At 41.5% G+C, this 21941-nt stretch overlaps 1 protein-coding gene across 2 annotated transcripts in view; it reads right to left on the bottom strand.

Moving 5' to 3' along the window:
• Window positions 1-15: 15 nt before the first annotated feature.
• Window positions 16-21941, bottom strand: part of abcc4 (ATP-binding cassette, sub-family C (CFTR/MRP), member 4) — a 32248-nt gene continuing 10322 nt past the window's right edge. For both annotated transcript variants that reach the window (XM_040014899.1, XM_040014898.1), the window contains exons 9-31: window positions 21695-21799; window positions 21446-21535; window positions 21091-21282; window positions 18258-18352; window positions 17740-17826; window positions 16574-16670; window positions 10034-10234; window positions 9621-9758; window positions 9452-9489; window positions 9260-9372; window positions 9030-9176; window positions 8039-8118; window positions 6952-7102; window positions 6680-6799; window positions 6469-6579; window positions 5700-5800; window positions 4296-4487; window positions 4040-4195; window positions 3244-3333; window positions 1584-1756; window positions 1269-1374; window positions 856-990; window positions 16-775 (exon numbers count right to left, since the gene is read on the bottom strand). In XM_040014899.1, the coding sequence (XP_039870833.1) occupies window positions 686-775; window positions 856-990; window positions 1269-1374; window positions 1584-1756; window positions 3244-3333; window positions 4040-4195; window positions 4296-4487; window positions 5700-5800; window positions 6469-6579; window positions 6680-6799; window positions 6952-7102; window positions 8039-8118; window positions 9030-9176; window positions 9260-9372; window positions 9452-9489; window positions 9621-9758; window positions 10034-10234; window positions 16574-16670; window positions 17740-17826; window positions 18258-18352; window positions 21091-21282; window positions 21446-21535; window positions 21695-21799 (2808 nt within the window). In that variant the 3' untranslated portion in view covers window positions 16-685. The remainder of the gene's footprint in view (window positions 776-855; window positions 991-1268; window positions 1375-1583; window positions 1757-3243; window positions 3334-4039; window positions 4196-4295; window positions 4488-5699; window positions 5801-6468; window positions 6580-6679; window positions 6800-6951; window positions 7103-8038; window positions 8119-9029; window positions 9177-9259; window positions 9373-9451; window positions 9490-9620; window positions 9759-10033; window positions 10235-16573; window positions 16671-17739; window positions 17827-18257; window positions 18353-21090; window positions 21283-21445; window positions 21536-21694; window positions 21800-21941) is intronic.

Here is a 21941-nt window from a genome sequence, read left to right on the forward strand (position 1 = left end):
ACACCAAGACAAATGTTACCATGTGAGATGTGTGGGCCTTTTATGTAATATTTGACAAAACAAGCGCACAAAGTTGAAATAACTTAAACATTCAGCAGACAGCTCACACTGCTATTTCACTTTCCTCCCTGGAAATGCTTCAGTCAGCATTTAAACAACACAAGGAACAAAATATTTAACATTGAAATCTTGTGACGCTTTTTTTCAAGTCTTTAAAACATGTAGTTAAAGAGAAATGTGGAAAAAAAAATACAGAGAGATCTCTGCAGAGTAAGAATTTGGTCGTTACTAATCCTGAAAAATAATATCACTTTGATTTACAAGTGATTTACTTCCATCAGTAAATTAAAGCACTTGAGATTTTAAGGATTATGTAGTCATTTAAAAGCTATTTGTGCAAGGCATCAGAATGCTGAGCAGCAATTTAACACGTGAGAGATAAATAGGTAGTGCTCTACATCAACAGTTCTCATAGCCCTGATTTCTGGGCAGTCAGTCTGAGGAAACAGCTGCACTGTGTGGCCACATCAGGCCCAGCAAATCAATGCTGTGCAGGTCACGTCTATCCCGTCTTACGCCACCAGCAGCAGATCAGCGCTTTCACCAGAGACTGGAGGGGCTTTACAGCCCAGGCACCTTCTGAAATCTTCTGGAGGAGAAGCAGCAATTCAGTGCCTCCCTGAGCTTACAGAGCGGTCTCAAAGATAACCAAGTTCCCGTCTGCTGTTACTGCGTGTCCGTTTGACAGGCTGGGGCGGCTCCTGCTGTCGTAAGCCTGGAACGCATAGTTTACAAATGTCAGTTTACAAAAAGAGATTGTTTTCGTTAAGTGTGAAGAACTTGAGTCAAACTGACCTTTTTAGCTGCCTCTAGAAGAGCTGCTGCCTCCTGTTTGCCCGTCTGCTGCACCATTTTATAAAAAATGTTAGTGGGATCCTGCAGCAGGGTGTACGGCTCATCATACGCATGGATCTTCCCCGCATCTAGAACCTGGAAACAAATAGTTCTGATTATTGCACAAAAGTAAGAGCAAAGTATGAGTTTCAAAGTAAAACTAACAGCCTCTTGACTTGAATCTGGCATGTTTCAGGCTATGAAAGAAAAGCTGCTAAACCCAGAAAGCCCGACACATAATTGACAGACTATTTGGATCCAGCTCTCAGCAAAAAGCCATTCTACTTTTTACCTTTGCATTAGTTGTTTAACTACTACCTAATTAGAGGTTTTACCTAATTAAGTGGCATCAGTGTCAACGGTTCAGGACTCACCAGTATACGGTCGCTGTCTACGATGGTGTTGAGGCGATGAGCGATGGTGAGCACAGTGCATTCCCTGAATTTCTCTCGTATGGTTTTCTGGATCAGCTCATCGGTCCTGCAGCCACAGAAATAAACGCTTCTGTTAGTGTGACCTTTAAATAAAATTTACTATCAGCAAACAACCACCGATGCATGATTCACGTGTCAAAGTAAGTGTCATCAGCTGAGTAGTTTCTGTATCCCATCATGCTGCAGTACACAAGATATTCTTCTGTCTAACAAGATGTTGTTCATACACAGTAGGCAAACGTCATCTTGCAGTACCTCGGGTCCACATTGGCTGTGGCCTCATCAATGATGAGGATGCGGTTCTTCCTCAGGACAGCTCGTGCCAGACACACCAGTTGCCTCTGGCCCACACTGAAGTTGGAGCCCGACTCAGCCAGGGCAGTCTCCAACTTTCCAGGGAGCTCTTCCACCACAGACTTTAGCTGCACCTGCAGGAATAAAAAAAATAAAGCAGCTTTAACTACACTGTGTGTGTCCTCTATAAATAATTCCTGCTCTGTCGTCTTTTTACAGTTAGTTCCACAGGGTTCTGTACTGGGACCAATCATACATGCTTCCCTTAGACATTATTAGAAGCACTGCTATGATATGATACGCAGATGACACCCAGCTTTATTTATCAATCAAGACAAATGATACAGACATGTCTTAAAGATGGGCCTGAATGACCTCATGTCCATCTTCTAAATTCAAACAAAACCAAGTTTATTGTTCTCTGTTTCAAAAACAAATAGTGTGTCTAACCTGACACTGACTCAACCTCCAGTAACACAAGGACTCATGTTTGATCAGGGTATGTTCCTTAGCATCTACATTAAGGACTGCCTTTCTTTTCTTTCTATTAATTTGTGCAGTACCTGTAAAATTAGAAGCAACCTGTCTCAAAGTAAAGCTGGAAAGCTAGCTGGTGTATTTATTTATTCTAGGCTGCATTGTTGTAAAAGCCTAAAAGCCTTCAGTTGATCCAGAATGCTGCAATCAGTATAAAAGAGAGACTCCATTCTTCACATATTAGCTTCTCTGCATTAAATTTGAAGTTCTTCTTCTTACATATAAAAATCATGAATAATAAGACCTGTTAGTATCTAAATATCCTAACAAAGATTAATATAAACTATAACATAATATAATTACTGCATAGTCATCCGTTTTGACTACAATGTTACCCACAGAGATGTCCCGTGATGCTAAGAGCACAGCTTTAGCACATTTGTGCCATTCACTGCCTTCCCATTATAGGTCATAAGGGCTACTCTGGGTAACATCACCCTCAGAGGTATTTGTGCAATAAGAGCTGCTGGGTTCCTCTGCAGGTGGAGAACTGTGATAGACAGTGCGGTGTTATTGTTACACTGTGACAGCAGCAGATGTAGAGATGTGACCCAAAGCTGACAATCCCTCATTATAAGCGGTTGTAAATGCACCACAGAAATTAAAGAGTGCAAGGATGCAGAGAGTTGGAACTGCACAGTGTGTGAAGGATGCTGATGATCCTCTGCTCTTAAAGTGACACAATTAGGAATAGGATCTATATAGAGCCCCAGACAGTCCATACATGGTGCAGGTTCCTGGCAGCTCTTTTCAAGGCTGATTTTGAGGTCAAAATCCTTGAGGTCATTCACCACCACACTGGGATCTCTGATTGTCCGCTCCTGGCTCCAGGACATAATTACATAATTGCCTATGTAAGAGAATATCCTCATGCAATAGAGACAGCAGCTCCTCCACCCTCAGTCATCCTGAATGGGACAGTTTGATGCTAGTACGGTACGCTCTGATGAGCCAACCTGACATATTTCACAATATTTCTGTTGCTATGGTAAGATAATAAAATAGTTTGGCAAGTATTCTGCTTCATCATACAAGAATTAAAACTCACACACTACTGATTCTGCCGATTGTGAGAGTTACTGACCTCTTCCAGAGCACTCCACAGTTCTTCATCTGTGTGTTGGTTAAATGGATCCAGGTTCTTTCTCATGGAACCCGTAAACAGTACCGGGTCCTAAAGGGGTGGGGGAGAGTTGGAGAACCCAGAGGACACCAAAATGATTAGATTTTGTAAACAGAACAGCACAGTGACTTATTTCGACATATCTGAGTGAGTGTCCTGCTGTGGCAGGTAAAAGTTTAAAAAACCTAAATGGCACACATGGCACACTGTAACCAGCTGCCCTCCTTTGGTTTTGAATGCATCCTACAGTTTGCAAAAGTTCTGACTGATCACAGCAAAGAGCTTTGTGGGAATTGAAATGCTGAGAGAGTTGAGGAGAAAATGTTTGCTGGACAGCTGATTTTAACTCATTACTGGTAAGCTGGTGAAAACAAACAAACAAACAACAACAAAAAAACCCAAAAGATGCAGTGTTAAAACTACACTCGTATAATTGTTTGAGCAAATAATTCAATTTTATTTATAAGCACCAAATCAAAGCAGTTGCAACAAAGTGCTTGTGCACTTTGTTGCAACACTTGTGCTTTTCTCACAGAGCAAACAGAAGTGACTCTAGAGTGTCAGAGCAGACTGGGACTGCTGATCCTTTCTTAGCTTTAAGGATGTGCCCAACTAGTAATAAGTAATGTCACTTACTAGCCAAATATTTCTCATGTCAAAGTAACAAAGTCATAGTAGACGAGCTACGAAACAAGGCAACAAGAGTAGCCAGATGCTAGTGTTGTGTTCTGCTAAGAGGTCAGCTATGATGTTGTACCTGAGGAATGATGGACATCTTTTGGCGCAGGTCATGGAGGCCGATCTCAGAGGTCACAATACCGTCGATGTAGATCTTCCCCTGGGGCTCTGCCAGGCGGAACAGAGCCGAGACCAGAGAGCTTTTCCCGGCTCCTGTTCTACCCACAATACCAACCTGACCCACAGGACACAGAACATAAGCTTTGGTTTGACAGCGTATCACACAAATGGCTTCAGGTTCTTAGAAACAAAACAAATAAACCTTGATGTCTGACCTTCTCTTGGGGTCTAAACATGGCTTTCAGGTTGTGCAGCACCTGAGGTCCGTCAGCACTGTAGGAGAAGTTGACCTGGTCAAAGGTCACCAGGCCTTTACTTGGCCAATCAGGAGGAGGACGTTTCTGGGTTTCCCAGGGTGCTTCACTCTCCAGTTTAGTGTACTCTACTACTCTTTCCACTGATGTCATCTGAGGACAGAAACGCAGGAATGCACATTAAATCAGGATCAGTCTGTGTGGTGTAGTCAAGAACACAACATGTAATAAAACTATCTGCGTACAAGTTCAATTTAAGAAATAAACAATCAGGTAAATCTGAAAGAATGGATTAATATCTAGAATTACACCAAAAATTTAAGAAGATACTGCCCACCACATCCTCCACATCCAATCAGCAAGTCTGCAACTCATAACTCAGTGTTCAGGATGCTTCAGTCTGCCACTGTTTCTGGGCTTCTGCAGGATTATTTTCCTAAGCTACTTTTTCCTCCATGAGCTGCTTTTCTCAATGAAGGAGAACTGCCACGTGAATCAGACGGATGTTATAGAATCATTTAGTGTGTCTACTTGGTATCAAGGAGAATGCAGGTATTATTTATTATGGACAGATGCCAGAGAAACTCTTTGAGACGACCAGTACAACTAGTGGTCTATTCATGCTATTCATGTGAAAGAGCAGAATCCCAAAGCTTAACCCTTTGGACTCTTGCAAAATAATGTCCATTCGTCCTCTTCTGCTTATCAAATTCAGGGTCACGGGGGCACTGGAGCCTATCCCAGCTACCACAGGTCAGGAGGCAGGGTACACCCCGGACAGGTCGCCAACAAAGACAGATAACCATTCGCACTCACATTCACACCTACGGGCATTTTAGATTCACCACTAACTTCATGTCTGTGGACTTTCGGAGGAAACTGGAGTACCCGGAGAGAAACCACACAAACATGGGGAGAACATACAAACTCCTCACAGAAAGACCCCGGCCTGATGGTGGAATTAAACTCACGACCTTCTTCTTGCTGCGAGACAACAGTTCTAACCACTGCATCACCCAAATAAATAATTTACTTCAGACTGTAGGTATGCTGACCTCCTTGAACTCCTAAAATTTTTTGATCATTTAAGTCTGCTGACAACACAAGTTTAAGATGCGTAGCACACCAGCCAGAAATCATACAACATCAGGAAAGTGGTCTCAGATTCACCTCCATGTCGACAAGCCCAACAACCATAAATATAAAACAAAAGGGCAAAGAAGACTTTTGATGTTCAAATGACAGAATAAATACAATTTTTGGACTATTTCTGGAAATTAGTGAGATTTATATGGGAATAGCAAAAGCTCAGTATGGAAAGAAATGATACAAGCTCTGGAAAAAAAGAGACAGTGAGTATCTTACCATGTTCTCCACCTCTGCACTCTGTCTGACACCCCACTGGAACATGCCCATTAGTGTGACAGAGTAGCTCAGAGCCAAACCAACAGCACCCGCATCAAGCTCTGACAGGAGCAGGAAAACAACCATTTTACTAACACTTTTAAAAGTAATCACTCAGCATCTGCTGGACTGCATATACACTGTATTGCCAAAAGTATTCACTTAACTGCCTTCGCAAGCATATGAACTTGAGTGACATCCCATCCATTTAATTTAGAGGGTTTAAAATTATGCAGCTTCAACTCTTCCACAAGGTTTAGCAGTGTGTTTTGTGGGTTTTTGGGATTTTTGATCATTCTTCCAGAAGTGCATTTGTGAGGTCAGACACTTATGTTGGATGAGAAGGCCTAGCTCGTCATCTCCACTCGAATTCATCCCAAACTCACTCACACATGTCTTCATGGACTTCATGGACGTTGCTTTGTGTACTGTACACAGTCATGCTAGAACAGGAAGGGGCCATCGCCTTGATGGCCCCTTCCTGAATGAAATTGTCCAAAATGTCTTGGTATGCTGCACTAAGAGTTTCTTTCCCTGGAAACAGTCAGATAAGTACCATTCTCAGACTGGACCATCGGCTTGCCAGATGGAGAAGCTTGATCGTTCATCAATTTGGATGGGTAAGCCTATACTTTTGGCAATATAGTGGATAACCTGCACACTGATGCCCCCTGCTGGTAAGCGATCGCGAACAGCAAGACTAAATCAACAGTAAAATTAGTTCTCTCACTGTCTCTGAGCAGCAGACAGGCAAAAGTAGTGATGGTAACAAAGATGGAGCAGATGCCATCAAGGCGGACAGCAAACCAGCGAGAGGTGGTCAGGAACAGGAACCAGGCCTCTGCACAGGGAAACAATCCATCACTGACAGTTCAAAAACATACAATTTTTAAGTTCTCTGATCATAATATGAGCTTCTATGTGCCAAGCCTGAAGAGAACCTGAGTGCAGGTCCTGATGGGCATCAAAGACTTTCTGGAAGCGCTCCTCTTCCCCAAATGCTCGGATTGTCCAAAGGCCCTGAAGAGATGAGGACAAGTGGGAGAAGACTGGACTCCGAGCTGAGGACACAGATGAGTCAGAAGTTACCAATAGGTTAAAGAGCTTCAAGCTTTAAAGATATTACATATGCAGGTTTTAAAATGAAAAAGAAACAACAGTAGCAGCACGTGTATCTCCTTCTTCACACACTGTTGTACTGTAGGACACTCACTGGTGGACTCCAGCCGTTTAACATTTCTGGAGGTCCGCAGAAAGTAGCGACGCAAATAAAGAAAGATGAGAAGGAGGGGGACAACGGGGATAAGGATCCAGGGAATCACTGACGCTGCAACAGCAATGACCCCAAGTATCTGGAGGAAGATCTGCTCACAACAGATAACAGAAAAACACATCAACATTAAAGTGGTTTGTTCTTGTGCCTTTTTCTTTTTGAGTGTCTTTAGAGAAAAAAAAAAAGAATGTTTTACAGAATGAAAAAGTATTTTCATTAACTTGTGCATTGTACTTCAGCCTTTCACTTTAGTAACAGCACTGTCAGTTTTACTCATTTTATTCTTCAAAGAGATCTTTGACCCTCTGTTACAAATAAGAGCGTTATCTCAGATGGACATCAGTAGGTAAATGTTACCAACCTCAGCAAAGGGCAGTGCCACCGCGCTTACACTTTCGCTTTACTCACCAGTGGCATCACTGAGCACTGAGTGACTGAGGCAAGCTCAAGGAACATGTGACAACAAAGAAATTCATAATATTTTGTCCAGCAGCGTGTAATCAGCGTAATGATGATCAAAGTTAAGAGCTAAGGGCTAATGAGTTATAAAGCCTGGACCTGAGTGAAGTATTTCAGGTACTGCATTGATTTCATAGTGATGGGACAGCTGCTGTGAGTCTGCAGCAAAGTTTAAATTGCCTAGTTATGGCATTTTCTTCATAGAATTTAGCTTTCACTTTGGAAAACTACCCAGCAACAGATGAGCACATGGTAAGATCGCTTTTCTTCTTAGGTTTTTGAACTGTTGATTTGATTCTATTAAGACTTGTTACCGTTTTTTTTTTATAGGACTTTAAATGACTTTTATTGGCTTGAAAGTTTTATTATCATTACAGTAGTGAGTGCTGCTGTTACTTCAGGAAAATACTTCCCTACCTTTGCTCTGGACCTGCTGTGTTTATCGAAAAGAGCGTGGAGGCTACAGCTCCACCATAAACTGTCACTTGTTATGATCTTCATTGCAGCTTTGTCAGTGGTTTAGAAAAGAAAAATGCTGCTGTGTCTTTGCTGAGAAATCTACCCTCACCTGAACGAAATCTGCAAACGTCACTGGCATGTTGGAGTCCAGCAGCCCAATGTCCTTTGAAAATCTGTTCAATACTCTTCCTGAGGTCAGACAAGAGACAATTATCACCACACTTTGAAAGCAGCTAGAGTAAGATTAACGTTTAGTTTAACTTTCCTTGCCTGTATACTGTGCCCCCACAAAGATGGCAAATGGAGTAAAAGTAACCACAAAATTCATCCATCCATCTTTACCCCCTTTATCTGGGTTATTTGGGTCACACCAAGGTATGACTGAGTTCCTGACCCTATGTGTAAGGAAGAGGAACCTCACCAAACCTCATCTAACCCTGGGGCCTGGCCAGCTTTTTTGTTTTGTTTTTTTACTTCAGTGGCCTCAGCCACAGTGATGGATGGGTTAGCTCCAGACTCTGCTTCCACTACAAAAAGTGTATCAGCAGGATTGACGACATCATTTAAGCAGATCAAGCCTCCTACCCAGGGACTTGAAGAGGGTTGGGTATTGTGCTCATGTGTCAAATGTGATTTTACACATAAGCATAAAATGACAGTCAGGACCTGTTTCTTGACTCAAATGCACAGGGAAACAACCCGACTCATCCATCCCAAAGCACAGTTGCCAAATTGGGGACACCTCTATACCCAACCTGCCTGTCACCTTTCACTGAGGGCAACCCAGGACTGGTACAATGTCCAGCCCTCTCTAGACACCAGAGCAAAAGCTATGAGTTCATGTGAGCGTGACTACACCTAGCTCATATTTCTCAACCTTAAGCATTAGCTCAGGCTCCTTCCCCAACAGAAAGGTGCCATTCCAAGTTCCTAAAGCCAGATTTCTCAGCCTGCCCCTGACCATCTCCGCTCCGGTGAGTGGTTGGCCCACACGAGCACTACAGAATTCCATTTAGAAGTTTTTGAACTACAAAATTCTACAATTTACCGACTCTGGCTTTAGAACGCACAACACTAAAAATTTGCAAAGTTTTGCTTACCAATCGGATTGATGTCAAAGAAGTGCACGGGTGTTTGGAGTATAGCGCTAAACATGCGGTTGTGCAGAGACTGTGAACACCTCACTAGCACATTGAACAGCATCAAATTCCTGCCAAAGCCAAAGATTATTGTGACTGCAGTCAAACCTGGAAAAATAACACACCATAAAACACCAGTCGAGTAAAATCAGACGAAATGCAGCGCAGTGTAAATAAGAGAACGCCTTTACCTCCATAAATTCCCAGGTAAAAATCCATGTCCAGCTCTTTGGTGACATTTAGTCCATTTGTTGTGATGTTAGTCATGTTACTGCTGGCCATTAGTTTTTCTTGCTCATCAGCCCTAAACAGTCAGACATGAGTATAAACAGACATGTAAAAGCTGCAGTCTATGAGGAAAACGGCAGATTGAAGATACTTACCAGTAAGCTAGCCACCAGTCTTGCATGATGTATGCTACCTAGAAGATATAAAAGCCAAAAAAATAATTTTTACTGCTTTATATTACACATGTGAAATGCATTCAACACTTATTCTCACTGAGCTAACATGTGGAAGGCGAATTACAAGTGCAGGTGAGTCTTCGGGTACCTGAGCCATGATGTTAAGCAGCACGACAGCCAGCAGAACCACAATGTTGGCCCCAGCTGTCAGATACTTGGCATAGAAGCGTATTCCAATGGTTCCCTGAGCTCGAGTCTCCTCTGCAAATGTCTGAACTTTCTCCGCCTGCGAGGAAGTCATCAGCATACAGACAAGTATCATGATCACTGGCCGTCAAGTTCCCTGTGTTTAACTTGTCAAAATGAAAACGGACTAAATGAAACTAAGCTCAAGTTGTGTCAGTTCAGCACACTCTGTATGTTAAAGACCATTGGGGAGGGGGAAAAGAAAGAAAAGCAAACATGATATTAAACTAGGGATGGGCAGAAACGACCCATTTCCTATAAACAACCCTGATTTTTTAAAAACGAGGCTGTTTTTACTGATAATTATGCACTAACCGGTAACTGGTCTTCATCTTTGATGGACTGGACAGAGGAAGTCTGGGACAGTACTGAATTTTGAGACAGAGTTCGAGTTCTGGTGGGGGTGTCATGATGAGGCTGCTGTTGCTCCTCTTCCTCCTCCTTCTTGAGAAGGGAGGTGAAGTCCAATCCAGACTGCTGAAGCTCCGTGTAAGTTCCCTTTGCCACCATGTGACCCTGACAAACACACACACATATCACCAAGTGTTAGGAAATTGTACAGCTGTGTTTTACAGACCTATGGCAGCACCACCTCCGGTGATTTGCCTGATGGATGTACATTAATACAATATGTTGATGATCTTCTCATTGCAGCCCGGTCAGCAGCGGATTGCACAGCGGCGTCCCTCGTCGTATTGAATAGGTTGGCGGAATGCGGCTTTAAAGTAAGTAAAGAAAAGCTGCAGTTAGTTCGCCAGGAGGTAACCTTTTTGGGCCGGGTAATCGCACACAAATCAGTGGGCTTAATGAACACACACAGAGACCAAATTTTGACACACCCGAAACCGCGAACTGTGAGAGAAATGCTTTCTTTTCTTGGTTTAACAGGTTACAGCAGACAGTTCATTCCAGACTATGCAGGCAAAACTGCCCCTTTAAGGGGCCTGATGTTCGGTGATCAATGTTGCACCTTCATTCCAAACAACACTGCTCCAGATGGCTCGGTGACCAGGGCACTGGAGGGCCTAAAGAGCCTTTCTGAAACTATGCATGATCACTCCGGTGTTGATAATCCGTTGGAAGGCTGGCTGACCTCAGTGTTCGGACGGTGGAAGGGGGTTATAGTCTCGGTCATGCTTTCTTTGTCTGTTGTGGTGGGTATTATGGTTACTTGTTGTTGTTGTCTCATCCCTTGTGCCAGAAGAGTGTCGAAAAGTATGTGTGTGAGGGCAGTGGACCCCAGAGTTATTACTCCAATGTCCATGATGCCAAAGATGCATGTAGAACTGAATGTGTAGGCCGAGGGGGGACACAACTTTTTTTAGTGACCTCTGGATTCTCCAGAGGTCATCAGAGGGAATTGTAGAATAAAAAGGGGATGTTTTTTCCTCTTCTAGTTTCATTATTTTAATATGGCACTATTAGTTCATTAGAATTGTATAACCAGCTTTGCATTAAACATGTATTGAAGTTTTTGACCTTACATTACCCTTTGTATTACAGTGATTGTTATAACCTTAGTTTGATCTTTTACTTACAGGTACCAGAATAATAATATGATCTTTCATTGCAGATGTAACCATGATCAACTTATACATATTGCAGTTTGTTGCTTATTCTAGAGTTGTGCTCAAGTTAATTAAGGGTTAAAAGCTACAGTCAGCGTGAATGTCTGGCTGATCTATTGAGGGGAAAGGCTTCGAGCATAGAGGGCCGCACGCGCTTACATACCACTGATATCATATTATTCTTTGTGGTCTTTTATTCAATTATGTTTTTTGCTAAGTTTAAAGTGGTAGTTAATTAAACGACATTGATTAAAATATTAAATACCTGAGTCAGTTTCCGGGCTTTTTAGAGAATCAGTGAAAAGCATAAATCATCACTTTTATGTTTAATCATTAATGATTGAAATGAACTGAATAGCGTTTAGAAGATTTGTTAATTTGTTTGTCGTTTGTTAAAAAGAGTGGTTTCAATAATTTCAGACACACCTTGCAATTGTGCTTATGATGAGTTGGCACTTGGTCTTTTGAAGGTCATAAGCTTCGTTCGGCGTGATGGTCCGGACTGATATATTGCAGGTTTTGACTTTGAGTGCAGAGGGCTAAATGCAAACACGCTTACACAGCACTTATACGATGTTATTCTTGGTGATCTTGTGCTCAGTTATGTTTTTGTTATGTTTTAAGTAGTGGTAGCTGACCAAGCATTATTCATTTAGTATTATACACTTGTTTTAGAGCAATACACACTGATCGTCTTAATCAATGTGGAAGTCCTTGTAGCTGCAATGTTGTGTCTCAGCAGGGGACGGATGGTTCCAGGAGACGGGGGGCAGTCAGCGTCTGCCCTCGGGAAGGAGACAATGTTATTTTTCTGTGTTAAATAAAACTGTCAACATTGATTGTATAACACCTGTCATTACGCATGAAGGGGCGTTCTAATACCCTGATTTTCACAAAACTATGGAGATGTGTTTTTTGTGATGAGATCAGAGGCTGTCTGCATTCAGTTTCCATCTCCCACGTGTGTGACCATTAAAATCATTGTTTGACTTGACCCGGCCGGACCAGTGTTGTTATTGTGGTTTTTTCTCTTGTCTCCATCCCCAATATTTTGAACCATAACATCTTGGGGGCTCGTCCGGGATGAGGAGGTGAAACACACACTTTGTAGTGTTTGAAGATGTTAACCGCAGTACATTTCCAAAGTCCTGCGAGTCACCCAGATAGTCTGTTGACAGTCAGCTTGCTTTGGCAGCACTCAGTCTTGTTTGTGCTTTTCTACAAATGGTAGTAGTTAGAGGTGGGAATCACCATACATCCCACGATACGATATTATTGCAATTTTTTAAAAATATTTTGCGATATTCAGATTCTGTACATAAAAGTAAACTTAATCAATATTCATTTTATCTAATAACAAAGTCTCACACTCAGTCTTTCTCTCATTTCAGTCAGTTTTATTGTTGACAAACTGAACGGTTTGTATTACAGTCTAGTCCAACTTAACTGAATGCAACCATCTGGTACAATTATAGCTATTCTGAACTATGCAATTAATGAAAACTATGCAGCCCATTCAGCAACTGAAGAATTTGAAAGTAAATGAAAACAAAATATAATTTTACATTAAATAAAAAAGTCTTAAATTAAAATAAGTAAACTGTCATGTTTATTGCTGCCAAAAAAAAAGTTAAACACATTTGGACAGTGTCAGGATTCTTGCTCAGAAAAAGGAGCTGATCAAAGTGCTCTGAAGTCAGAGTTCCAGTCCACAAAAACTTTTTTTGTAACAAAATATCGATTTCTGCTGTCCCTGTATCGATACATTATTAGCAAACAAAATATCACGATACTACACAGTATCGATTTTTTCCCCCCACCCCTAGTAGTAGTGTGGCTGAATTTCAGAAAACATCTCCTGAAGAGACAAAGATAAATCCCTGCAGCCCCTTCAGTCTATGATCTAATACAGGGGTGTCAAACGTACGGCCCGCGGGCCGGATCAGGCCCGCAAACTGTTTTAATCCAGCCCGTGAGATGATTTTGTAAAGTATAAAAATGAGCAGCAATTTTTCAATAAAGAAACTGCTGTTCCAATTGTGTCCATTGGATGGCGCAATAGCAATTGTGAGCTACTTTGTTTTGCCCGCGAAATTTAAACCTGATCTGCTTTGGCACCCTCATTGCCCCAATATGTCTCTGTCAAAAAAGAGAAAAGTGGATGCAGAGTGTTCCAAGAAAAATGGTCATCCTCCTTACGGAAGTGAATGGGAAAGCTGTATGTTTGGTGTGTTCCCAGCATGTTGCAGTGTTGAAAAGAATATAACCTCCATCGCCACTATGTGACTCTTCATGCCGACAAATATGACAACTTTCAAGGACAGCGGAGAAGAGAGAAGGTGAATGAACTGTTGGCGGGTCTGAAGAAACAGCAGTCTGTTTACTCACAGCCGAGACATCAGCGATGCTGCAGTGAAAGCTAGCTACCTCATTGCTAACGAATTTGCACTAGCTTCAAAACCATTTAGTGAGGGTGAATTTATAAAAACATGTATGATGAACGCATCGGAGATTGTGTGCCCTGAAAAGCGCCAGGCCTTTGCAAATATCAGCCTGACAAGAAACACAGTTGCTGACAGGATTTCTGATCTTTCAGCGGATTTGGACAGCCAGTTGAAGCAAAAAGTAAAGTCATTTATTGTGTTTTCAGTTGCAATTGATGAAGGGACGGACATTACAGATGTTGCACAACTGGCAATTTTCATCCGCGGAGTTGATGACACATTGACCGTCACCGAGGAGTTCGTGGAGTTGGTACCGATGGCAGATACAACGACCGCAGCTGACATTTTCACCGCACTCGTCGGCGCGCTGGACAGGATCGGAGTGGACTGGTCCCGCGCTGTCAGCCTGGCTACAGATGGTGCGCCCTCAATGATCGGGAAGAAAGCAGGCATTGTAAAAAAGTTCAGAGATAAAGTGCAATCTGCAAATGGAGGACGTCATTTTTGGACTTTTCACTGTATTTTGCACCAGGAGGCTTTGTGTTACAAGTCACTGAAAATGGATAACGTTATGAAGGTGGTCATCCAAACTGTTAATTTCATCCGATCCAGAAGCCTCAATCGCCGTCAGTTTGACAGTCTTCTCAGAGAGAAAGACCACATCTATGGCCTGCCATACCACACTGAGGTAAGATGGTTGAGCCAAGGTGCTGTACTGAGGCGTTTCTTTGATTTACGAGAAGAAATTGAACAGTTTATGGAAGAAAAGGGCAAACCAGTGTTAGAATTTCATTCCGCAGAATGGATGCAGGACTTTGCATTTATGGTGGATGTTACAGAGCACCTGAATAACTTGAACAAACAGCTGCAAGGACGCAACAAAGTTGTCACGCAGTATTATGACAGCATACGTTCTTTCAAGTTGAAGCTGTTATTGTGGGAGACGCAGCTCGCTGGTGGTGATGCAGCTCACTTCCCCTGTCTGAAAAATGTGTGCACGATCCAAAGTGTGGCAGATATGAAGCGATTTAAAGATAAAATAACGGGACTGTTACTAGAGTTTGAGCAACGAGTTCAGATTTTTGGTGAACTGGAGAACGACTTCAAAGTTTTTTGCTCGCCGTTCACCGTGAATCCCTTTGATCTGCCAGTCAGGATCCAACTTGAAATAATAGACTTGCAGTGTGACTCGGATTTGAAGGGCAAATTTGCCGCAGTTGGCTTGAACACATTCTATCAGAATCTCTTGCCAGGTTACCCCAACTTGACAGCCCTCGCTGCAAAACTGTTGTGCATGTTCGGAACCACGTATCTTTGTGAGCAAGTTTTCTCTGTAATGAGCATAAATAAAACAAAACTGCGCTCAAGGCTCACGCACAGGCACTTGAATCACATCCTAAAGTTAGCTGCCACTCAGGATGTGAAGCCTGATATTGATGAGCTGGTGAAAGCAAAAAGATGCCAGGTATCAGAAGTCAAATAAACTATGCAACCCCACTGAAAGTGCTGCATGAGACACCCTGATGTAGTTCTGTGATATACTTCTGTGATATACTTCTGTGAATCACTGTGTTCTTTGTCCTCAGAATTTTCAAATAACTTGAGGTGTTTTGTAATTAATAGCTATATTGTGCTTTTGGGCACACTGTCCTCAGGCTCCAGCTTTATGTTTATATATTTTTATGTTGATGTGAGACTGTTTCTAATTGATTATATTTGATTTATATATTTAACCTATTCTGTGGTTCTTGTACTTGTTTGGGGAACAGGATTTCATTATTTTTATCTACGTTGCTGCCTGCGAAGTGACACCCTGATATAGTTCTGTGATCTGTGAATCAGTTCTGTGAATCACTGAGGCACTGTGTGTTTGTGTGTTCTTTGTCCTCAGAATTTTCAAATAACTTGAGATGTTTTATGATTAATAGCTATGTTGTGCCTGTACTATTTTGAACATACTGTCCACAGGCTCTAGCTTTATTTTTATGTTGATCGTATTAAAACAAAGAAAACAATCTGAAGTTGTTGTTTTTAAGTTATATATACACAATGATTTTACCAGTCCGGCCCACTTGAGAATAGACTTTTCTCCATGTGGCCCCTGAACTAAAATGAGTTTGACACCCCTGATCTAATATCTTGTGTGCAAAGCTGATAACTGACCTGAAGGTGGTGCCAGAGAACACTCAGAAACAAAAGTTCAGAGCAATCTTCTATAAGACTATTCAAGGCTGATCCACAGTGTTTGCAGTATAGTGATTATTTCAGATGAATCCTTTTATTAATCTGAAATAATCTTTTATCCAGAATTGAATTCAAAATTCTGCTCCTCACATACAAGGCCCCATCTTATCTTAATGACCTTGTAGTATCACCCCATTAGAGCACTTCACTCTCACACTGCAGGCCTACTTGTTGTTCCTAGAGTATTTAAAAGTAGAATGGGAGATAGAGCCTTCAGGTTTCAGGCCTCTCTTCTGTGGAACCAGCTTCCAGTTTGGATTCAGGAGACAGACACTATCTCTACTTTTAAGATTAGGCTTAAAACTTTCCTTTTTATAAGCATATAGTTAGGGCTGGATCAGGTGACGCTGAATCCTCCCTTAGTTATGCTGCAATAGACATAGGTTGCTTAAGGATTCCCATGATGCATTAAGTATTTCTCTTTAGTCACCTTTCTCACTCACTATGTGTTAATAGACCTCTCTGCACCGAATCACACTTGTTATTAATCTCTGGTTCTCTTCCACAGCATGTCTTTTGCGCTGAAATGTAATAGCTGAAGGTAAACACAGTGCTCAGATACAAGTTTGGTACACAGGGATGATTTCATCTGCACTAACCTCTTTCAGGACAACAATCTGGTCAGCTGCCTTCAGGTACTGAAGCTGATGGGTGACCAGGATGCGAAGCTTGTTCTTCAGCAAGCCACAGATGCATCTGATACAAGAAAAACATTTCCTCTCATTCCAGTTTGTTTCAGTTTCACATAAAAACGTCAAACACTGTCAAAGGATTTTCTTCTTCTTTAGTACAGTTAAAAAGTTTGTATGTTATCTAAGAGGAAGAGTGTAACAGGAAGTTTGGGGTCAAGTTCAATTGTCTGTCTGACACTGGTAGTCCCGCACCCCTTCCTGGCTTAGCCCAACACATGCAAAGCTTTTGTCAGTTTTCACTTCTGATGTATTTTTGTTTCAAAGCATTGTGTCCAGTGCCAAAGCTATAAAAACAACATTAAACAATGGTGCACTGCTAAACATCCATCGCTCAGGTTAAAACTTCTGCCAAAAGCCAAAAACACAAGTGCATGTGTTACATCATGCACAAGAATAGAAACTTTCTCCTCCTGGGGAGGTGACACTGAACGATTTCCAGCTTTGATGTATTCTTCCAGTAAGGGGCTTAACCCCACCCCTGACCTGTGATGTGACTGCTAACAGAAGAAGGATGAATAGCAAGGACAGAAACCTGTTTTGCAGAATTTTGATTAAACAATATAGACATTCAAAGCCACTTCTTAAAGCAAGGGTTGCCTGAAGTTTTTTGTTCTTTGCCAAATAATCATGTGTAGACACAAAAGAACACTCAAAGAAAGCTTAGAAAACGTCCAGAAAGCCTGCAGAACTACTCTTTAGTCTGGCTCCATGGAAGCTAAATATCAAGTCTTGTCCAGTCTTTTGACTTTTTGCACATTATTGTAAATGTGTGCATCAAAAACAACCACACATTCTTTGCAGACTGATTGAGTCATAAATGCTGAAATGATTTTAACTGAGTCACCTGCTTGCTGCTACTACTGCACATTCACCCAATGTATATACTATATATATATATATATATATATATATATATATATATATATATATATAATATAAAATGTTCTTCCTCTACACCCCCCCCCCCAATTTTTTTGCACATGTCGAGGAGCGTGTCAGGCTACATTTCACTGTGTGTTATACTTGTATAACTATGCATGTGACAAATAAAGAACCTTGAACCTTGAACTCACTGTTCAAAGAGGTGCCGCCCCACCTCTGCATCCACAGCACTGAGTGGGTCATCCAGAATATAGATGCCTGCATCCTGATACACAGCCCTGAAATCAAAAGCATGAATCCCTTTTTTACAGTAGCTGCAGCATCAGGCTTCATAGCAACAGAGAGGTCTTTTTACCGTCATCTAAAAGTGAGAAGGTCTTCTGTTGTTTTTTGATTATCATTACTTCTGGCTCATGGAGTGCTTTAATTCAAGACGACTAAAAGAACGCGATCCATTCGTGCATGCATTTACTGTGTCAATACCATCTTAGGTGTTGCCAGGAAACAGTCTGCTGCACTGCTGCACCTTCCTTTAAAACCTGTCCATTCCTGTTCCTTTAAAGTTTTTCTGCCTAAAGGGAAATCTATGCTGACATTTCATGTGTATCATTTACTGCTACTAGCAAAACAAAAACTAATGTGCAACCTAACAGCAGTCATGAATATCTGGGTGAACACAATAAAGCAGTCTGGTTCTCTGTCAAACTACCTGGCCAGGTTGACACGCGCTTTCTGTCCTCCGCTGAGTGTAGCTCCTCTGTCCCCAATCAGTGTCTGGTCTCCATCTGGGAGTAGCTCCAGATCCTGGATGTATGGGCAGCAGAGTCTTATTACTGCACCATACAGTACCATGGGAAGAAGAGCATGTATTATTGCAGGGGTGTCCAACTCCAGGCCTTGAGGGCCGGTGTCCTGCAGGTTTTAGATGTTTACTTGATCCAACACAGCTAATTTCAATGACTAAATGACCTCCTCAACATGTCTTGAAGTTATCCAGAGGCCTGGTAATGAACTAGTTGTTCGATTCAGGTGTGTAGACCCAGGGTGATATCTAAAACCTGCAGGACACCGGCCCTTGAGGCCTGGAGTTTCATAATAAGACAGCCCTGTCTTATTATGGCTTTGTTGTTGCTGCAGAGTACAACAATTACCAGCACAAAGGCACAACTTCAATTTGAAAAACAAAAAAACCCTTAATATTATTATTAATATTCCTTTTGATATTCAATAATATGCTGACTCCATGATAAAAATGCCACCCAACCTTTGTGCAAAGATGAATGACACAGCGACACTAGCCCCGTTTGTTTTATACAAATGTACAAGTGTGTGTATAAATGAGAAGAAAACAAAGCAAACAGTTTAAACAGTAACCTGCTAATGTAAAATACCTAACCTTTCACAATGACTAAGTCAGAACATTGAGTGACTGAGCATCTTGATGACAAAGCTATTCATGAGACTATCAAATCATTTTGTAGCCCTTTACAAGTCACAGATTAGATAAGATGCTCTTGTCAGAGCAGAATTTTTTTTTGTTTTACTTTGTTTATTGCGCACAGTACCATGACTCACAAGTAACTCATCTACTGAGCACAGCATGTGAAACCTCTGCTGCTGGCAGATTAACAAGGGCTCACTGCAGTGCAGCCGTTATATCAGTCATTTGCAAAAGTGCAGACATGCAAATCTTGTTGTAAAACTACATAAAAGTAAGCAATAAGTGATCATAAAAACAAAGATGAGAAATGCCACACAGCAAACGAGACGAATACAACAGGAGAAAAGTTGGACTCTCAATCCTCTCTGCACTCAGACCTCTGCAGTCGAGTCACTCGGTACCATTCACTTACAATTAGCATATAGTAAGAAAAAGTAGTGCTGCCATCTATGGCTCACTATTTTCAGTAGCTTTATGAACAGAACCAAGTCAGCTTGTTTCTAGACTGTCTACAGTCTACACACTCACTCATCCAAAAATCAATGTTGCCATCTTTCTCAGCAGATTGGTGACCTTGGGTTTGGTGATACACTGACACCAAACATCAATATTTTATCTGGATAATGAGAAGATCCTGGATGGAAGGAAAATACTCTAGGATTACTAGGAACAAGAAGTCCCAGCTCACTTAACAGTAGGCAAATTTTCGGACTGACTGCAGAGAGACGACAACATTCTGCCATCAGAGTGCTATTGCCAAACTGACTCCAATCAAGCCCAGTTTAACTGTGAGGATATAGCCTGCAGATGAAAAAGATGACCCCACTCAATATTTACTCAAAACTTTGAACTATGTGTTAGCATGTGCGTCACTCTGTCCGTAAACACTACCAAAAATATTACCTCTGCCAAGGAAGTTGTTATAACACAGCAGATCGAGTGAATTTATGTGATCAACCTGCAGCTAAATCTTGCTTTTCAACCCCAGTAAACCCTGAAACCATATTGTTATACAGCCAAAAGCAGCCTGTTAAGACTCACATAAAGGTGACAGCAGCTGGTTTCTTTTAAGGAACATTAAGAAAAACGCTGCTGCTGACACAGGAAGTCATCTGTCTAATAAAGCTTAGAAAACATTTCCTGTCTCATTATTCTGCAGCATCACAGAGTCAAACAAACACAGGTCCCATCTCATTTATTGAGACCTTCGTGATCAACAGACTGGGTGAAGTTTCACTAATCCTGAAACACAAATCCTCCCATTCCAACAAACATGACACCAAAGTATTTTCATACCCCTGACCAGTGTTGGTCAAGTTACTTGAAAAAAGTAATCTGTAACTAATTACTGATTACTTCCCCAAAAAGGTAATCCCGTTACTTTACCGATTACTTATTTTCAAAAGTAATTAATTACTTAGGTACTTAGTTAATTTTTAAAAACACGATTTTCAACCTGAATAGGTGATAAAGCGATAGATCTTTCAGCCCAATTCTACTTTTTCTGCATAATCCATCATACAAAATGTAATAAAATGGAAAAGTCTCTTTTTTAAACTTGTTTTATTAGTTTTAGTCTTTTAACTTTATGCATCAAGCAAAAATTTAATTATATGCAACATTCTCTGACTGGAAGAAATTTGTTTAACATTTAAACAACGGTAATCCAATTACCGTTTTTGCAATAGTAATCCATTACATTACTCGTTACTTGAAAAAGGTAATCTGATTACAGTAACACTTTACTGCCCATCTCTGCTCCTGACAATGAAGAGGGAACGTACTAGCAGCACCACACAGGAACAGAGTCGGTGCAAGAGAAAGGGCGTGACACACGCTGGCACAGGTGAAGCATACCAACGTTGCTTTTGACAAAGTAAAGTCATCAAACGTGTTTTCACATTGAATTAGTATCAGACTCCTCAAACAGAGGAAAGTGTAGTTGCTTCGGGACCTGATTTCACTGAAAAAAACAAAACAACAAAACAAGATCTAGTGCAACTTTGGAGTTATTTATCACCCTTTTCTCTGTTTCTAAAGGCTCAATCATGCACATAACAATGATTGAGTACTTTGTGAACTGCAAATGCAAATCTCTCACCCTCTTTAGAGCACAGGCTCTGATGACTCTCTCGTACTTCTGGGGGTTCAGCTCTTTTCCAAAAAGGATGTTGCTGCGAATTGTTCCAGGGAAGACCCACGGCTGCTGGGCTGCATAGGTCAACTGTCCTTTGACTCTCAGCACCCCTTTTTCAGCTGGAAGTTCGCCCAGGATGGAGCTCAGCAGGGATGACTGATAGTGATAGTAGAAGGTAGAAGCACAGGTGCGGTAAACGGACTGGTTTTTAAATAGCGTTTTTCTACTTTGAGTACTCAAAGTGCTTTATATAACAGCACGCATGGCATGAGTATGACAAAGAAAATAGATTACACAGCAACACGAGTAGATGTCTTACCTTTCCAGCTCCCACCGGTCCAATTACAGCCAACAGCTGATTCGAGCTGAGTGTGAGTGAGATGCTCTGCAGAGATGGAGCATCCAAACTCTGCAAAGAGAATAAAAATCTTACATCAGAAAAAACATTTTAAAAGTCTGCTGTTTAGAGTTACTATGAACAAAATAAAGTGTAGCCAAAGGGCAAGTGTGCACTCAGTTAAATTAAGGTCTTCTGATTGGTTAGAGCAGCAAGTGACATGTATCCAACCTTGTCCCAGTAGCAAGTCAGATCCTGAATCTCCATAGCAGCATCCTTCTCATCCTGTGGCAGAGCAACTGTGTTTTTCCTGATCTCATCCAGTGTCAAGAACTCCTTTACCACAGAAAGAGAGAAGTACAATAATGCCGAGAGCTAACACAGCCATGACAGTCAAATCGCTCCCATGATCATTTCCCAATGCAGTGTTACACAACAGCACCAAGGTGCCACATGTTTAAAGAGTAGCCTTTTACTA

The sequence above is a fragment of the Simochromis diagramma genome, unplaced genomic scaffold (assembly GCF_900408965.1).
Source record: "Simochromis diagramma unplaced genomic scaffold, fSimDia1.1 OVJJ01000680.1, whole genome shotgun sequence".
NCBI lineage: Eukaryota > Metazoa > Chordata > Actinopteri > Cichliformes > Cichlidae > Simochromis > Simochromis diagramma.